The 18,935-nt window shown below is 40.1% G+C and overlaps 1 protein-coding gene across 3 annotated transcripts in view; it reads left to right on the top strand.

Annotated features, from left to right (window-relative positions):
* Positions 1-18,388, top strand: part of LOC120515046 (formin-H) — a 220,375-nt gene extending 201,987 nt beyond the window's left edge. For all 3 annotated transcript variants that reach the window (XM_039735748.1, XM_039735750.1, XM_039735751.1), the window contains one exon: positions 17,754-18,388. In XM_039735748.1, the coding sequence (XP_039591682.1) occupies positions 17,754-17,858 (105 nt within the window). In that variant the 3' untranslated portion in view covers positions 17,859-18,388. The remainder of the gene's footprint in view (positions 1-17,753) is intronic.
* Positions 18,389-18,935: the final 547 nt, after the last annotated feature.

Below are 18,935 nucleotides of genomic sequence, written 5' to 3' on the forward strand. Positions count from 1 at the left end.
TCTTGACCCCATCATGTCATGGCAGATGTAAGTTATTGCAATAGGCTGTTTTGTCAGAACGAATGTAATACACAGGGCCAGCTCTAAAATGTTTGCTGCCCTAGAGAGCTGAGCTGTAAATGTCGCGGAGCTATTAATGTCACCCCACCACCCCATTTCTTTTGAGTGAAATCGTCACTGAATCAGACCTGTATATAGAATCCTGGAGACACAAGTGAGGAGCCAGAACTGGGAACAGTGACATATAGTGGATTTAATACAAAACAATTAACAGTTTGAGAATACTGAGGTGGGTGTTTGATTACTTATAGCAATGTCTGTTTACAAGACTGTCTCAGAAAGATGTGCACTTTAGGGGTACAATTTGAAAAATCACATAGGAATTGAGCTGGAACAGGTAGTTTATAATGAAAGTGACAGTCTAGTTATAATCATAGGAAGGAAGCTCTATAAACATATACGTACATTTCATTTAGGTTACTGAAATAAATTGACAAGCTTAATATAATCACAAAATTCAACAGAAGTAAAATGATTATCTTTAAACATATACCATTGATTCCTCTTTACTTTGTCCTCGCTGATATATGCAATCAATGAACAATCTCAGAGAGTTTTTCCAGTGGAGAACGAGTATGAAGAACTTTTATTATGCCAGAAGTGAATGTCATAGATCAGGGGTCCTCAGTTATGGTCCTGGAGGGCCGTGGTGGCTGCAGGTTTTATTCCAACTAGTTTCCCAATTAGAAAGCAGTCCATGCTGATAATGAAACTCGGTATTGAACTGTTTGGCTTGTTAATGCTTGCATTCATCCAACAGAAATTTTAATTGCACTATAGAGTTTCCTTCTGTGAGAACATTATCCAAGTGTTTTGTGGACCAGAATAGATTTAAACTTAATGGTCCTTCCAATTCTCCTCTCATTCATTTCTAAACATTTTTTTTTATCACAGACACTTCATGGTAAGCATGTGAGCTGGAGAGCTGCTAGTTTATTGGTTATCTGCATCTCATTATTAACTAATGCCTGATTAAGAAAACAGGCAACAATTAAAACTTAAATGCAGTTGCTAAAACCTAAACTGTGCAATTAAGGGTTCTGAATGGTAACAGGCAAGAGAACAAAAATCAAGCCCAAAAAAACGTATTGCTCTAGTAGTAAATAAAAGGGTACTAATTAAGAAATTGGTTAAAGAGAAAACCTGCAGCCATAGCAGACTTCCATGACTGTAATTGAGGACCGCTGATCTACAAAGTAACTAAAATTAGTCTTGGGAAACATTAAATGATTTAGTCACTATTTACTGGTGGAATTAATGATGCTTTGTATTGTAAACCTTAAGCGGTCAGAAATTAGATTGGCATTATAATTTAAAGATTTGACAGAGGGTAGCAAATTACTATCAAAAAAGAAGCAAGCTTATCTGTAACTATAATAGATTAAAAAGGAAAATTATTATCTTGAATATGAGTCAAGAAACCTCAATGAGTCCAACAATTTATAATAAAAAAGTAAAATTGTTAAGATGGCTTTAAATAAGGTGGTTTGTGAAAGATGAGCAATTAAAAGTATTGTTCAGTTAAGAGTTAAAAATCTCCATCCATTGTAATTGATTATTCATGTTGGGAAATAAAGAAAGAATCTTAGTTATTAATACCACACCATCCAAGTTAATTCTTTGTGTATAGTATTCATAGAGGGCTCCCAACAATTACTGGATTTAGTCAATAGTACTGGAGTAGGACGTAGTTATTTAATATGATGCTAGGTACCGTATACAGCATACAGTTTCAATTCACATAGAAGGTTCTCAGTGCTTGCTGCTTGTGCTAATCGACACATTTACAAAACAAAACACGCTGATGGAGAGGTGTGAAAGGATTTAAGGTGGGCCAGGATTACGAGTTTTTTCGTAGGCTTCAGGAATTCTAGTGTTAATATGTAAATGTGTCTCCTGTGCCAAGGCAATGTCTGACATCAATTAACTAATGTGTGATAATACATTTTTTTTCCTTTCAGTTAGTAATTGAGCCCCTTGACATTCAACCTAATAAAGTTCCAAGAATGATCATAGTTATCTAATCTTCCCTTTTAACACTTAATAGTTTTTAGTGAGATAGATATTTGATGTCCTTTTTTAGCTGTATGTCTGCAATGCTAATTGATATTACATATTTTTTCCACATTAAAAATATACCAGACTTCTTTGGGCTATGGGTCAGTGATTTACTGTAGTTGTGTCATCCGATCACGGGCAGCCTGACCTGGAAACACTAGTAAAGAGGAATACTCAGCTGTCAACTCAGATGGATTTTGCACCTTTTTGGCAGATCTGGAAAACCCAATTGAGTAGTGATGGTACGCTGTGAATGACTAGCTGATGCATCTCTTCAAAATAAGTTCAACTCTCATGTCGGGAAAAGTCTATTCTGTGTTTTTGGGACAGGTCTGGGACATAAAGTCTGATATACCCTGTCGGAGACCTCAGTAATGAAGGCAGCTGCAAGAAGCAGCAAACATAGGACTTAAAGGTCTACACCAGTTGTTAAAACTGAAAAAACAGACATCTATGTGTCGTTAGTAGTAAGATCTCCAGGTTAGACTAAAATGAACCTGCATGCTAAAAATGTGGCAGAATTGAAGATCTGTGTGTGGGATGAGTTTGGCGAGCCAAAAACATGATCTTTTGTTTATGACAAATCACTTAATGACCCTGGACTGGTAGGCATAGCATTATCAAGAACACTTTGTAGAACTCTTAAATCTAATTGATATGCATTGGTATAGATGGTTGAGCCCATCTTTGTGGTTGAAGTCACTCTGATGATTATAAAAGTTTCATAAGTGGAAACCTCAGGGCTTGAGAAGAGCTGGCTGAAAATGCTAAAGGACTATTGTGGAGGCATTTTGACTAACATGGCCTTGTGGAGTGGTGTGAAAGGCAATGATAGCTCCTCAAAACTGGATTGGTAGTCCCAATTAAAAATAAAAAAAAAAGTGGCACACAAGGATGCAATTGAATTAGTCACCGCTCGTCCTCTCTGAGATCTGCATCCTGTGAAAATGTGTTTTGTAGACTTTAAAAAAGCTTATGATCAAGTGCCCTATGGTAACTTGTGGAGGGTGCTAATAGAGGAATGGTGTTTTCTAGCAGACGCCATTTCCATCCATCCATTTTCCAACCTGCTGAATCTGATCACAGGGGTCTGCTGGAGCCAATCCCAGCCAACACAGGGCACAATGCAGGAAACAATCCCAGGCAGGGTGCCAACCCACCGCAGGACACACACAAACACACCCACGGGCCAATTTAGAATTGCCAATCCACATAACCTGCATGTCTTTGGACTGTGGGGGGAAACTGGAGTGCCTGGAGGAAACCCACGCAGACACAGGGGAGAACATGCAAACTCCACGCAGGGAAGACCTGGGAAGTTAACCCTGCTCTCCTAACTGCGAGGCAGCAGTGCTACCACTGCGCCACCATGCTGCCCCTCAGAGGCCATTTGTTTCCTGTATTTGTAGAGGCAGGGTTTTGCATGCATACTTGGTATTGTGTAGACTCTGTTCATTCTTCATATTGGCCCTTACTGTTGGTGTGTCTTGTCCCTTCTACTCTTCATTATTTTCCTGGACAACATATCAAAGCACAGCCAACACTGGAAGACTAATGTGGGAACCCATGAATTGTGTGTTTACCATTTATAGATGCTGATATACTCTTGACCTCATCAATTTGGAATGGCTTTTACGGAGTTTTTGTTGGGATTAGAATTGTAGGCATTTCAAGCTTTAAGGAATTAGTTCTCACCCAGAAGAGAATAGCTTGTTTTCCTCAGATGATATTTCAAGTTTTACATGTGACACAGATGCAAAATTTAGCAAAAGTTTTCTTCACACACACAACTATAAATACCTAGAGTAAGTTAGCAAGTAGTGTGCTAGATGTAAAGACTTTAGGGAATTCAAAACTTGCCTCAGTGTTACTTTGGTGAAATTAGATGAAGAGGGTTAGTGAGCTTTTTTGGGCTAAATGGCTTGTTCACATTAAAATTATTTTAATGTTATAATACACTAAACATTGAACTTGAATTTGTGCAGTAGCAGTTGTTTTATCAACATTATACTCTACCTTGGTGGTGAAGCTGGTGCCATGCCTTCATGTAAAGCCTTAAATTTACCAGTCAATCCAAATTCCTGTATTCTTGTATGCTAACAAGGGTACAAATGGACAAAATTGGGTTACTGCACAGGTTTGCTTGGCATGCTCTCTATGGTCGGATTAGGGACTCAATATGAGAGGACCTCAGAATACTGTAGAACTGCTGGTTGAAGAGGTGTAAAGTCAAGTCTATTTCTCACAGATTATACACACAATTAAATACATAGTGAAATGCTTAGCTGCTAAACTCCAAGACCGTGCACTTAAAAGGAATATAAAGGACAAAAACAAAAATGCATGACTTTATCAATATCAATAAAAATCATTAGTTATAACATCTGTGATAAATAATAACTAAATAAACAAAAATAAAGAGAGTTAACAATAGAGTATCATGTAATTTTCAAAATCTTCCCCATTCAAGATGTGGGTGAAACTTTAGAACAAAGCTTCTCCTTAGTCTCTTTGAAACTGGACTTTAGGCAGCAGTAGCATTTACTAGACTGTGACACAGAAAAGAGGCCATTGCTGGGGTGGGCAGTATCTTTGAGGATTTTCTTTGCCCTGGTCCAACATTGCTTAGTGTAGATGTCTGCAATATTAAGGATTACATATCCAATGATGTGTTCTGTTTACTACATCACTCTCTGCATAGCCTTGTGATCCTTCTGCGTGTTGTTCCAAAACCAGTTAGTAATCTTCCTGTCTGGATACTTGTGATGATGGATATAGAGAAGTCCCTTAGTAATTGGGAGGGCAGCCTGAAATCCCTGAAGCATCTGAGGTGGTAAATACATTATCATGCATTTCTCACCAAGGTGTCAATGTGATTAGTTAGACCAGGTCAGGTCCTCTGTAATGTTGACAATAAAGTCTAAAACTGTCCACCATCTCCGCCTGAATGTTAATACTGAGCAAGTTCACATTCAGCCAGTGTGACAGACTGGTTAAAAGTGACAGACTAGGTAAAACTGGTTATTGTTGTTAGATATCAGGCCTACGTCAGCTGGTACCATCAGTAAACTTGACAATGATGTTAGGGTCACATGCAGAAATACAGTCTTGCAGTATGTATGGAAGGAGTACAGCAGAGGACTCATAACACGGCCCTGTAAAGTGCTGTGACTGTGCAGATTGGCTCCTTCTTCGTTTTTGGGAGCCTCTTGCACTCAACACTGTAAATTGTCATGACCGGGATGAACGTAGCAGATGAGGACGAAACACACCAAGCTAGGGGATGGTGAAAAGTGCAAGTGTTTTTATTGAAATTAATCAAAATCAAAGTGTTCCAAAAAGTGCAGTACTCCAAACTGTCAATGAATAAATAATCCATAAAATAAAGTGAAGGTGGAAGTTAAAATCAACAAATAGAAAATCCATTAAAAATGAGGTTAAAACAATGCAGTGTAGGAAACTCATTTTAAAATCCATTACCACTGGTGCCTTCCCTTACAACTGACACCTCTCTGGCTTAGACTATTCGAACTTTGCAACCCGGAGAGACGTCGACCAGCAGGTGCAGACACCCATCTCAACTGGCCTGTGTACCCCGCTGCCAATCCTACGGCATCCATGGGCAACCACTGAGCCCTGCTCTGCTCGAACTGCTGCCAATCCACACTCCACCCGGCACGGGCAACCTGTACTCCCACTACTGTGATCTCAAATGCTCCTCCCAGCAAGAGAACCTCCAGAGCATAATGGTTTCTCCTGCTCCTAAACATGCTCAACAGGAGCGACCCACAACCTCCTCCTGAGTGAAGGCCACTCGCTCTTCCTTGTGGCTCTACTCCCGTCCACCTACTTCCATTCTGTTGTGGAAAAATAATAAACAGTTTGATCAATCTGGTGTATGTGACAAAAGCCATGCAGACCCTGTCTTGTCCATAGTGCACATGACAAGTGCAACTTCTTGTTTCTCCTAACGAACAAAAAACCACAAGTGACCAACTGATGAACTAAAACCACAAGTGACCAACTGATGAACTTAAAGGATGTGGTAAATGCTGTTCACCAGCTTGTATCATCTTTTTCCTGCTTCTCCTGTCCTTTACCCTCCGCTCTAACCATCTGTTTGTTTCTTTTTTTTTCCCTTTATAACGTGCGCTATCCATTTATAGGCTGGGGAGCTGTTGCAGGTACAATCACTTGATTGCCACAAGGGGCTGATAATAAGGCAATCAGACAGCCCTCACATACCAGCAAGGCAGCCAATGGATGGCTGACCACCTCGCACCAACCCAGAGAAGGGACGTCTTTGGTAGGCCGCTCACACCTGCTCCACGAGCGTTTTCATTATTTGTTTATTAAAAACGTCCAGTTTTTCTGAGCCGCAGACCCGCTATACCACAAGTGCCTGTGTTGAAAGTGAGGGATGATGAGGTGTGGAGATGAATTTGAAGCATCTGCAGTCTTCCTGTCAAGAAGTTAAAAACCCTTTTACATAGTGAAGTAGTCAAATTCAGGTCTGTGAGATGGTGATGAGCTTAGAAGGATTTATTATGTTAAATGCAGAGCTGCAGTCTTTAAATAGTATTCACATATAATTCCTTCTCTTGTTGTCTGGGTGGGGCAGTACTTTATGTAGGATTAAGTTTATGGCATCATTTGTGGATCTACAAGAGTGATTTGCAAACTGTAACAGATCCAGTTGTTTCGGCAGAGAAGAGCATATGTCATCTTTGATTAGCCTTTATATATATTTTATTCCTGTAGGTGTTAATGTGAGAGGATGATAGTCATTCAGACAAGTTGGAATTGATTTTTTTAGGGACTGGGTTAATGATGGATTTTTTAAAACATGTTGGTATGATCGACTGGGTTAAGGAGGCATTAAATTTTACTGTGAATACAAGCTGATCAGCTTAGACCGTAAAAACATATCCTAGAATGCCATCTGGACCTGCTGTCTTCCTAGTGTTCACTTCTCTGAAAAATCTCCTTACATTGTGTTCCGACAAATTGGGCTGTTTCCCACTGAGTGTTTTTTCCACCATAGATATGTCATACTACTAGCTGGTGTCAGCTACATTTACATTGAAGTGTATGTGGAAATCTTTAGGCATATTTGTATTGGAGCTCACTGTGGTGGAGGTAGTTACTGTAGAGCCTTGTTTGTGCCAAGGATCAAACTGCTCAAACTGCTTTTACACTTTCTCCCCACATTATCGCTTAGTGGTTTTCATGACTCCCCTTAGATTGTACGAGGTGGCTTTGTAAGTGTCCATATTCTCAGATGCAAGCCCTGAATGGTTTTATTCACCCATGGTCTCTGATTTGGGTATGTCCTGATGATGACTTTTGAGACTATTTCATTCACAAGATATCCAATAAAGAATATTACAGCTTCTATAAACACACTGATGTCATAGACAGAGCTGTGTCTGAACATTTCCCAGTTCCCAACACAGCATGGGGAATGGCCTATAATTGGTCTGTCCAACGCATGACCTCACATGTGACAAGAGCTTCCTGCTTTAGCGTCTTTTGGCAGCATGGTTGTATTTACCCAAAGGATGAAGTGACAGTGCATCTTTATAAGGAGTATACCAGTGATCAGAGTCTTGTCTCCTCTCGTAGAACATGTAATGTGCTGAGAAAAGTTTGGCATTGCCTTTTTGCGACTAGCCTTGATGAGATTGTCAGCTACAATGAAGGCAGCATCCATGTTATCATGCAGGTAGCAACTGAGTGTCTCATATTGTTCCTTCTGGGCAGTGTCGGTTTCAGCTTAAGGTGCGGCCATGAATAAACTCCCATGGAAGATAATATAGTCTACATTTCATCATTAGGAGTTCCAGATTCTACAAGCAGTAGCATGATAAAACAGAAATATTGCTGCTGTCACGCCAGTTCTTATTAACCATGAGACATACTTTTCCTCCCTTTGCTTTGCCAGACTCATCTGTTCTGTCCATACGGTAAACAGAGAGAGGCAGAGCAGGCCAAACTGCATGATTCATTTCTGACAGAACCAGCCATATCTCTGTGAGACAAAAGATGTTTCAGCCCTGAATGTCTCGCTGGAACTTTATCTTTGCTCTGAAGTTGCTCAACTTATTTTTCAGGGACTGGACATTGGGTAGTAGTATACCAGGCAGTGGTTGTTAGTGTGCTAAGGCCTCAGTCTGTTGCACACTCTTGGTGTTTCTTTTGGGTGCATCTACTATTGTTCTCACTGTTTTTCCGAAGGATCTTACTCAGCTAAACTGAATCACCAACAATCAGACAGCTAGTCATTAACCCACAATCATATGTTTACGAGTGTGTCTGGTTGTTATAACTCATGAAACCCAAAGTATCGGGTATAAAAGAAGTGAATAAAATAGCACATAACACAAAGTAAACACACAGTCTGATCAAAGCCAACAAAACAGCAACCATACTCAGCGCTGCCATCTTGGATATCAACTAAGTTGGTATGGGCATGAGAATGTCACTTGGATGCTTCTAATGGGAGGTGTATCAGGCACCGCCAATGGGAGATGACCAAGGCTCAGACCCAGGAAAGGCTTGAAGGATTATATCTTTTGAGTAGCCAATGAGCCTGTGGGAATTTCCCAGGAAGGAGAAGCCAGATAACTGGAGGAAGTTGCTGTGGGCTACCAGAATATGATGTGCTTGTGTGTCCATATTTTCAGTTTAGCCCCTATCACAATAAGTTTAGCAAAAATGATTAGGATAAATAGAATGTTTTTTAAACAGTATATATATATTGAAGTTTTGGTGTTTTAAGTGCATTATGCCTAAATAAGGTGTTCAAATATTCTTATATGTGGCAATAAGGAACCACAGCAGGTAAAGAAAACATGGGAGCACTGGAAAAAGAACAAGCAGGTCTGGCTCAGATTAAAAAGTCACTGTGTGCCATTTGTCATGATACTAAAAGAAAAAGTTTTGCTTGTTGCTACTTTGTACGATGATAATATTCCAGTAGAGCACATCTGTTTTTCTCACACTTTTGACATGAAAGTGGTAAAAATGTCATCCTGTTACAATCACTTTTTTAAAAGTGAAAAAATATTCAGTTCTATTTAATTTGAGTATTTTTATTCCACGCTGCCTTGGCTGTTTATGCAATGTGGCATACAAACTTCTATTTCCTGCTTCAATTTGAAAGGTTTTTGACAAAAGGGTAGGAACTTTTGGAGGTCAGACATGGCAGTTCTTTAGAGTCTAAAAACATTACAAGGAGTATCAGAGTGCACTGGATTCAGGATTTTGTATCAACATCTGGTGCAAACAGCAGACTGACAAGATACAGCACCAGCAGAGTGGTGTCTTCATTAAGAGTTCAAAGTAGAGACTAGTATAGACAAACTGCATTCCACGCCTGATTCAGACTGACCTTGTAATGTAGTTGCCATACAATTGCCAGAGACTGGGATCTGAACCCCGCGTGTGGACATTCATTCACCCTGTCGAAAGTGTGAATTTTTCTCAGGGTGCTCTGATTTTTGTTCCACATCCCAAAGATGTGTGTGCTTAAGTAAATGACAGTTCTGAAATGGCCCAGAGTCATTTTTGTGTTTCTGGCAATGAACTGGTCCTCCATTCAGTGCTCCCCTCTTACATCCAAAGAGGCACAGATACATCCTGGCCCCTTGAGACCCTGCTTGGGGTGTAAAAGTCAGATGGACAGGACAGTATTGTTTTTATAACCATGTAACAGCTGACCCCTTACCCAGACTGGCAGCTACACAACCAAGACCTATGTCCTGGCTAAAACTGAGGAATCTAAAGACAGCGCCAAACCGTACCCCTTGCAAGCAGTCTTTTCCCCCAATCGACGATTAAACAGGCAATGCAAGTCAGAGTGTAAAATTAAGTGCAGATATATAGAAAAGTGGTTATATATAGAGAGTAAATAAAATGGATGCATGGTGGCACTATTGCCCATCTTTTCTCCAACAGACAAACACGCTGACACAGGGTAAAAGCACTAAGAAGATATTTAATCTTTTTCTTCTTTAAATTGTGGTCCTCCAAAACACCACAGCCATAATAAACACAACAGTTAAATAATATTAATTCCTAATTTCTCCTCCACACCTCCCAGCAAGCTCTGTCCTACTACCTCCCAACTCTGGCTCGCTTGCTGAGTTTCCACCAGTTTTTTAAATAGTCCTTGACCCGGAAGTGCTTCTATTTGTCCTCCCACATGACTTGCCAGGACTTCCGAGTCAGCTGGAGAACTCGGGTTTTAATCAACCTGGAAGTACGTTGGGGCTTCCATTGTCATAGTCCATTAGTAATTCCGGGCTAGGTGAGAATTTCTTCTCTCACCAGCTTCCCACAGCGTCCCCTGGCAGCACCCACGGTACCCAGCAGGGCTGTGCTGCCAAACTCCAAGTCTCATGGTGCCCTGCGGGCATCCGGGGCACCAATCCTGTCCAGGGAAGCTGCCATCTATCGTCTTGGGGGAGGCAGTGTCTTTGATAAGCTGCCTTCCCCCATCCTTGATTTACTGGGGCATCCTGGCCAGGATAAACTGCCGGCCGTCCCTTAAAAAAAATAAATAAATGTGTATATATATATATATATATATATATATATATATATATATATATATATATATATATATATATATATATATATATATATATATATTGTGAGATTTTCCCGGACACCACCAGTGGAAACCACATCTTTATAAAGTTCACACGTTTATTTTTCAAAAATAAACACAGTCCCAAACACCACACAATGCATACAGCTATTAATCACCACAATTAAACTTTTCTTCCTCAGTCCTTGACTGCCAATCTCCTCCTGGGAGCTTCGTCCTGCTCTCACTCCCGAGTCTAGCTCCCAGACCGTTAGAAGGAGGCGCCTTTTATTTCCCGCCTGAATGTGCTCCAGGTGTCCGATGACGAACTTCCGTCAGCACTTCCTGGTGTAGCGGAAGTGCTGCCCTTTGCACTCCGGGCGTCCCTGGCAGGTTGATTCGCCATCTTGCCGAGTGTGGCAGAAGTAACTGTTTCCAGGTCCCTCCAGGCTTAAGTCGCCCCCTGGCAATGGTCACGGGTTACAACAGGCCAGAACCTTTTTGTCCCTTTCCCATGGTCTTCTTTTTGTCCAGGGTGGTTGCCCCCTCATGACCTGGAAGAACCCCAGCCGTCTGTGACTATATATATATATATATATAAAATATATATATATATATATATGTATATATATATATATATATATATATATATATATATATATATATATATATATATATATATATATATATATATATATATATATATATATATATATATATATATATGGGCCGCAGTGCAGTGGGTAGCGCTGCTGCCTCGCAGTTAGGAGACCGGGTTCGCTTCCCAGGTCCTCCCTGCGTGGAGTTTGCATGTTCTTCCCGTGTCTGCGTGGGTTTCCTCCGGGCGCTCCGGTTTCCTCCCACAGTCCAAAGACATGCCAGTTAGGTGGATTGGTGATTCTAAATTGGCCTTGGTGTGTGGGTGTGTTTGTGTGTGTCCTGCGGTGGGTTGGCACACTGCCCGGGATTGGTTCCTGCCTTGTGCCCTGTGTTGGCTGGGATTGGCTCCAGCAGACCCCCGTGACCCTTTGTTCGGATTCAGCGGGTTGGAAAATGGATGGATATATATATATAATATATAACTACTATATAAAATATATATATATATATATAGGAGACATAGTGTGTTAAAGAAGTTATGAAAAAGAAAAGGAAACATTTTAAAAATAACGTAACGTGATTGTCAATGTAATTGTTTTGTGACTGTTATGAGTGTTGCTGTCATCAAGGATTTGATTATCATTATTTCTTTCAATCAGGTTAGTATTTGGAGGATGTGTTGTGTTCAAGTTATATTCCGTTTGTCAACCGTTGTAAAGATAACAGGTTTCATTCATCGAAGTGTTCACTACCCAAATCGGTACTTGTGAATCTAAAATGTTTAACAGGCATTAAGTTGTGGATTTGCCTGCAAATATTTAGTGGCAGCGTGTCTATGATCTTAATTTAAACTTAAGCTTTACACCTTGCTTACCTATTGATGTGTCTACAAAGGCTTGTTCAGATTCAGAGGGTTGTTCCTTTCTTACTGCATCAATAAACAGCTCATCTTCCTCTTTATCTGAGACATCACACACTGCATGTACGGACTGAACTGGAAGTCAGGTTTGAGAAGGCAGTTTACATCTTAATTACTTATACAGTACAGGCCAAAAGTTTGGACACACCTCCTCATTCAATGTGTTTTCTTTATTTTAATGACCATTTACATTGGTAGATTCTCACTGAAGGCATCAAAACTATGAATGAACACATGTGGAGTTATGTACTTAACAAAAAAGGTGAAATAACTGAAAACATGTTTTATATTCTAGTTTCTTCAAAATAGACACCCTTTGCTCTGATTACTGCTTTGCACACTCTTGGCATTCTCTCGATGAGCTTCAACAGGTAGTCACCTGAAATGGTTTTCACTTCACAGGTGTGCCTTATCACGGTTATTTAGTGGAATTTCTTTCTTTATCAATGGGGTTGGAACCAGCAATTGTGTTGTGCAGAAGTCAGATTAGTTGGACGATCATTTATTTTTCAACAGGACAATGACCCCAAACACACCTCCAGGCTGTGTAAGGGCTATTTGACCAAGAAGGAGAGTGATGGAGTGCTGTAAATGGTCATGAAAATAAAGAAAACACATTGAATGAGGAGGTGTGTCCAAACTTTTGGCCTGTACTGTATATCCTTTCTTTCTTGTTTGTTTGAAACTAAATGTGTGCATCCTTTGAAACTGGTGAAAATGATGATGGGAGCAAAACTGGACTGGGATAGAATGGGGGTTGGCTCATGTCTGAGCTACTTCATTGAGAATTGTACACCTACTGATTCAAGATGTGTGTCAAGAAACCACATGATTGCTTTAAATTAGGGCTTGCCTGTGGTTTGCAGATATCAGTCCTGACAGTGTGGTAAGAGCATGGGATTTGGGGCATTCTTGTATGATCTACATATTAAACAGTCTAAAAGGAAAATTAGGGTCACCTTAGGACCCTAACATGACAACACAACCATCATAATAGTTACGTGGTAAGCTAACAATTTTTTTGGAGTGTCCAAATAGCCTGGCTTCAGAATTATATACATTGTGCACTTTCTTACATATCATTTCACTTTTTTTCTTAACTGTAACACTTACAGAGATAGAAACATCTTCCATTACCAACTTTGAGTACTGTCAATAAGATATAGGGTCTTTCCAGACCCAAAATTAAATTTGAATGATCCTATTAATATTTTTCAATTTCCCCAAGCTGTCAGGCAGTAGTATGGTTTAGCTTTGCAAGGCTTGTGGGAAGATTGATGTGTCCTCATAAGGTTATCTCTGTGGCAAGAGAAAAGTGAAGGAATAGGAAGGGTGCCAGAAGAGATATGTTGATGTGGCACTGGAACCCCAAAAGTAATTCCAGAAGGATATAAGGAAGTGGATGTGACTATTTCGATAAAAGGCCCTACCCTTAGTCAAATAAGCATGAAGATGAGTCCTTGACATTAACAAGCATTCAAATGTCAGGAGAAAAGAAGGTGGTGGGTCACATTACTGGATGGTGAACAGGGATAGCCGTTAATATGTCGGTAGTTAAGAACTATGTGTGCGTAGGTTGACCCTGAAGTCATAGTTTTTGCTGTTATAGCCTTGAGTTTAGTTATCACCCCCTGTATTCCTTCTTTTTATTGTCAAGAACTTTATTTTACTTTGCTACTTTAGTCACTTGTTACTGTCTTGATACCGTCTTATGGGTTTAGGTCCAGCTCTCAAGCACCACCTACTGTTCAAACTAGCTAATAGATATATATTCCTCTGAGGCAGACAGTAGTCCTCAAATGCTTCAAAACCAACACCACCATACCTGTGACAAAGAAGTCCTCTGTCTATTAACTCAATGGCTATTGACTTATAACACTCAAATCTGTCATTAGGAAGTGTTCCTAGAGACTAGTCTTGGGCCATTTGAAAGCTGGACTTCTCACATCATGTGACCCTGTCCAGTTTGCCTATCTTCCAAACTCTTACACTGAAAATGCCATATTATCTACTCTTTATTTGGCCCTGTCCCATGTGGACAAAAGTCACTTATACTAGAATGATTTTTTCATTGTCTTCATTTAAGCTTTCAACACCATCACCCTTCAGAAAATCACAGGGAAATTGGGTCTGCTAGGCTACAATGCTTCCTTTATGAAACTGGATACTCAATATCCCGATAGAGAGACCTTAGACAGTCTGTGTTGGACACACTATCTTCAGCACCATCACACTGGGTAGTGGTGCCCCTCTGGGCTGAGTACTTAGACTACTTACATTTATTCTGCTGACTCATCATTATATGGCTGCATTCAGCTCTAACACCATCATTAAACTTGTGGATAACACAACGGTATTGGGTCTCATCAGGGGATGAGTCAACTTACAGATTGGAGATACAACAATCTGCAGACTGGTGAAAGACTCTTAATGTGGATAAGATGAAGGAGATTGTTGTTGACTTCCGGAAGGCTCATCCTCTCCATTCCCCACTGCACTGTACTTTGTGGTAGTATTGTGCAAGATTATGTACCTGGCATTCGACCTTACTTGGTCAATTAACATCACTTCCATGGCCAATGGGGTACAGCAGCATATCCCCTTACTTCAGCAGGCAACTGAAGAAAGCAAGACTAACTCTTCCCATTCTCAGCCAATTCCACACAATTGAGAGCATTCTGACCAGCTGCATCACTTGTTTGGGAGCTGCAGTGTATCTGACCGTAAGGTCCAACATTGGATGGTACACAAAGCAGAGAAGATCATTAGGGCCTCTCTGTCCTCCAGTAAAGACATCTTTATAAAGTGTTGCATCCACAAAACCTATAGCACTGAAAAGGACCGCTATGATGGTCTCTTTGTTCTACTTCCATCTGACTGTAGCATCCTAACCTGTTCTGCAACATCTTCTGCACCAAGGCTATCCAGACTTTGAGCTCTGTGCTGTCCTCAGATCTGTTCCTAGTACTTTATTTATATGCAGTACATTTATTACACTTGTTACTACTGTTTTTATTTATTTATTGTATTACTATCTATTTCAAATTATTACCCTGAAAACATGCACACTGTGGCCCCCTGTGGATAGACCATGAGCAATGATAACCTAATTAAATACCTCATTAGCCCAATGTGGAGGATGCTGCAAGGGGTCCCTTAACAAAGTTCCCCTACTGGCCCAAAATGGGTTAATTGCTGGCAGTACAAATTCTGTAAGTCCCTCATTTGCCCAGTGACCATTTAGTAACTCTGGTCATCCTAACCGTTACTCCCATAGTTTCTGTCTTTTTGATGTTGCAGCTTAGTTAGGAGCAAGAGTGAATTAACATTTTCAGTGGGTTTTAGATTTTGATTTTAGAAGTATAAATAATAATTTGAACAACTCCATAAAGTATCGGTTTTGTATTGACTAAAATTACAAAATTTGTATGTATTATATTGTAATGGCACAAAAAAGCTGGACTAGCACAAGTAAATGCAATGGCATTTTGTGTTATGTAAAAATAAATGGTTTAAAGCCACATTAGCAATGTGTTTTTTATTTCTTTTCTTATTAATTAATACATTGTAAATCTTCATTATTAAATATATATATACCAGTAACAGCGCGTGCAGTCAATACACTTGACTTGAGCATTCCTAGTTTTCATCCTCTTTCTCTGTACGTTTAGCATTCATTTGCTCCCTGAGCAGCTCTTCTTCTCTCCACCCTAGCAGCCGCTTCTTCCCTTCTTTCGTCGGCATCTTTTGATGTTAAAACTGATTAAGTCAGTGTTTGTGTTGCAATTACTTAGAGTGTTTTCTTTAAGCTGGCACTTAAGTCGTCAATCTGCCTCAAGAATGATTTAAGATATGAAGAGGTCGGGGAAGTGACGGCAAAGGTAATAGGGATGAGAATGGTACCTGTATGCATGCGCCGCCCTGCTGGCCGCTGCCAAGAGTTGATTCTACAATAAGATAAAATAAAAAGAGAAATAACCTTGGAGGTTAATCATCACCCTGAAAACAGATAGTAGACATTACGTAGTATACTGTATGTGTACCAGATTTCAGGTCAATAGGTCAAACGGTTTGTGAGCTACAGATGATTTTAAATCCTGGACAGACAAACAAACAGCTACGTTAGTGTATTATATGAGAAGATAGTGGTGGATGGCTGGGGCCCTTGCTCTGCCGGGATGCCCCTGTGATGGAGGGACCGGGAGGGAGGCCATACTCAGGGCAATAACACCCCCAGAACCCAAGAGGCCAACCCACTTGGCTTACAGCGGGGCCATGGTTTTGGAGCTTTGAAGTTTCTGAGCCCTGGGTTGCAGCACTTCCGGGTGCCCTGTAAAAGGGGCCGCCTCACTCCATTCGAGGAGCTAGACTCAGGTGGAGGTTGATGAAGCTTGCTGGAAGAGGAGTGAAGACAGCAGACTGAGAAAGAGAGAGGACTGTGCTTGCTTATTGGTGCTGTATTTACTGTGCTGAGAGCGTGGGGAATGGGGGAAAGTATTGTCCTTGTGGAAAAGAAAATAAACATGTGTGCTGGACAGTATTGATGTCTGCCTGTCTGTGTCGGGTAGGGTGGCTGGTATGCCCACTGGTGGTCCACAATATATCTTCTTTAATAAAACCCCTGTTTGCGTCCAGGTGTCCATGATTGTGTGTCTTCTGGTGAAGTGCGCATGTGCGGGGCATGGTGCGATGCGCACGGCACCGTGGACGCACACACACTGGAAGCTGGGCACACAGTGAATGGCGTAGCATTCCAGGTCATCCCTGAGTGGAGTTTGAATGATTTCCCTATGTCCATGTGGGTTTCCTTTGGGTACTTTGGTTTCCTCCCATAATCCAAAATCATGCAAGTTTGGTGGACTGGTGATGCTATATTAACCCTACGCTGTGTGTGTGACTGTGTTCACTCTGTGTCCTGTGCAGGGTTTGTCCCTGCCTGTGCCTTTTGCTCACTTGTTTCCGATGGGAGTGTTGCTGTTCATGTTAAGCAAGCAATAATTACAAGAAAAAATATTATGTTGTAAGTGAGAAACGTTGTGCCAAAGCGAGCAGTGGATTAAAAGGTATTTAAGCTGAATATCTCTTCAAAATATATTGAAATGCCATTAAAATCCGAACAGGTGTGACTTGCATGCTAAAGCTAAATTGCATGTGGTAATTCTTATCAGACATATTTTGTAAATTTTAACAAACTTAAAGGAACTTAAAGGATTGTTGATTAGAAGTCACTAATCAGTTCATTAAGCTTATGCAATGATCATTTTCTACTAAATGTATTCCTGCAGAGCACCTGCCTGGAAAATCTTGTAGGTTATGCAATAAAACTAAAAGCTCAATTAAGGGACTGCTGATTATTTAGGTGTTTCGTTTTAAGAGCAGAATTCATTGTTAGTATTTAGTGAAATCATTTTCAAATTAGATTTAGCATAATAGTTTTTAGTATTACACCTGCTCAGTGCAATTATTCACTGTGAGGCCAATTCTGTTACATTTTTGATCAGTTTTTCTTTTTTGTTCTTTTAGCTAAAATTTGGAGAACCTCAAGAGCAGGATTCACAGGAGCTTTTTGGATGGGTGTGCTCCTTTGTCTGTGACTTCAAAAGGATTTACACCGAATTCACAACCTAGAGACTGGTGCATCTTACCAGATTGTCTCATGTCTGCACCTTCTCAGGCTGTTGGTGTGGAAACACAAGTTCAACATAAATAAGTACTTTGATGACTGTTCCATGTTCGATCCACTGTATCTAGTTTGGAATTAAGCCTGCAGCTTCAAACAAGAGAACAGATGTCAGATGACAAAGGATTGTGGTCAAAAGTAAGAGGGATTTGATGGAAGGCTGTAATATGCTGAGGCTGTTGCAATTACTATGAATTGTGTGTGCACCATTGTTTGGCCATTGTCTGTCAATCTGTTTTACAAGGCTAACAATAAGAAGCCAAAACTCATCACTTAGAAGTGTCTCATTATGTAGTACTTTTTTTTTTTTTTATTTGACGTCAGGTATGTTTTGTCAATAGGCCATCAGTGTCTAATGCACAGCATTGAGAGTGGTGATCAGGGGCCATGGATTAACACACCTGAATGCTAAGTTAACACTGCTTTTGGTGCTTTTATTCTAATAAAATAAAATGTTTCTATATTATTTGTTTGTTAATGCAATGTATTTGAGTATTGTTTACTTGTGGAGTACTGTGCTTTTTATTTGTTCTTGCACTATTTAAAGCCTGGGTGTTGCAAACCGTGAATTACAGTATATGAATCATTCAAAACATGTGCTTGACCTTTGATCTGAACAAGATAAGAAAGTGAGAAGGTGGGCTGCAGTGCATAGTCTCAAAGCCATAAAAACTTCCTGAACTGTTTGTGCTTGGTATAGGATAAACTTATTATGTTAGTCCCACGATAAAAAAAGGCAAAATCTGAGCTAGGTATTCAGAGAAGCATGTGATGAGGACAGAGCTGTATACAGGTGTACCTGCATGAATGCCAATGCATCTTTCTCTCTCAGGCAAGACTTGTTTTGAAATGGCAGTGGAGTTTTATTTATATATATTGCTCATGCTCACTAACCCTTTATGCAGTATTTGTGATTGATATATATTTTTCAGCAATTATATATGCTTTAAGTTTGGTAAATATAACTTTTTTTTGTAATTTGGAAGTATGAAATTGAAAGAAAAAGATATATTTCTACTGATTGC

This window comes from Polypterus senegalus, chromosome 14 (assembly GCF_016835505.1).
Source record: "Polypterus senegalus isolate Bchr_013 chromosome 14, ASM1683550v1, whole genome shotgun sequence".
In the NCBI taxonomy this organism is placed as follows: domain Eukaryota; kingdom Metazoa; phylum Chordata; class Cladistia; order Polypteriformes; family Polypteridae; genus Polypterus; species Polypterus senegalus.